This window comes from Rhincodon typus, unplaced genomic scaffold (genome assembly GCF_021869965.1).
Source record: "Rhincodon typus isolate 14 unplaced genomic scaffold, sRhiTyp1.1 hic_rhity00003708, whole genome shotgun sequence".
NCBI lineage: Eukaryota > Metazoa > Chordata > Chondrichthyes > Orectolobiformes > Rhincodontidae > Rhincodon > Rhincodon typus.
The window spans coordinates 13,402-14,287 of record NW_025969346.1 but is presented as its reverse complement, the minus strand read 5'-3'; the positions used below and the strand labels follow the sequence as shown (position 1 = coordinate 14,287).

General features: G+C 54.4%; 1 protein-coding gene across 1 annotated transcript in view; it reads right to left on the bottom strand.

Moving 5' to 3' along the window:
* The window catches only part of LOC109925668 (persulfide dioxygenase ETHE1, mitochondrial-like), a 5,922-nt gene that overhangs the window by 609 nt on the left and 4,427 nt on the right, over window positions 1-886 (bottom strand). Inside the window, exon 5 of the mRNA XM_048593738.1 lies at window positions 510-647. Coding sequence (XP_048449695.1) covers window positions 510-647 — 138 coding nt within the window. The remainder of the gene's footprint in view (window positions 1-509; window positions 648-886) is intronic.

The following is an 886-nucleotide window of genomic DNA, read 5'->3' as shown; positions in this document are numbered from 1 at the left end:
TGTTGGAGGGTCAGTGCTGAGGGAGCGCCGCACTGTCAGAGGGTCAGCGCTGAGGGAGCACCGCATTTTTTGGAGGTGAGACAAGTTAGTGGAGAATACAATGGCACGGTGGCTCAGTGGTTAGCGCTGCTGCCTCACAACATCAGGGACCTGGGTTTGATTCCACCCTCGGACGACTGTCTGTGTGGAGTTTACACGTTCTCCCCGTGTCTGTATGGGTTTCCTCCCACAGTCCAAAGATGTGCAGGTTCGGGTAGATAGGCCGTGGGGGAGATTGTCCCATAACGTTCAGGGATGTACACTATGGCCAAGTGGGTTAGCTATGGGAAATGCAGGGATAGTGTAAGGGAGTGGGTCTGAGTGGGAAGCTGTTCAGAGGGTCAGTGTGACCCTGATGGGCCAAATGGCCTGTTTCGACCCTGTCGGGATTCTATGATGGTGTAAGATATTTCTCTGGACGGTGTTTTTTAAACAGTTTTACACGTCGGGACCTGGTCACAGTTACTTACCAATCTGAGCAGGCTTTGGCAGATTGAGATTGTTCATCAAAGCGACGAATTCTGTCAGGGGTTTGGTGAGACGTGGATTGAGTCTCCTCTCCTCCTCCACCGTGGTCACAGTCTGTCCTGTCAAACCAGCAACACAATGATATTATCATAGACTGCCATTCAGCCCCCTCCCCGAGCCTGTTACACAGGAACAGGAGGCCATTCAGCCCCCTCCCTGAGCCTGTTACACAGGAACAGGAGGCCGTTCAGCCCCCTCCCCGAGCCTGTTACACAGGAACAGGAGGCCATTCAGCCCCCTCCCCGAGCCTGTTACACAGGAACAGGAGGCCGTTCAGCCCCCTCCCCGAGCCTGTTACACAGGAACAGGAGGCCATTCA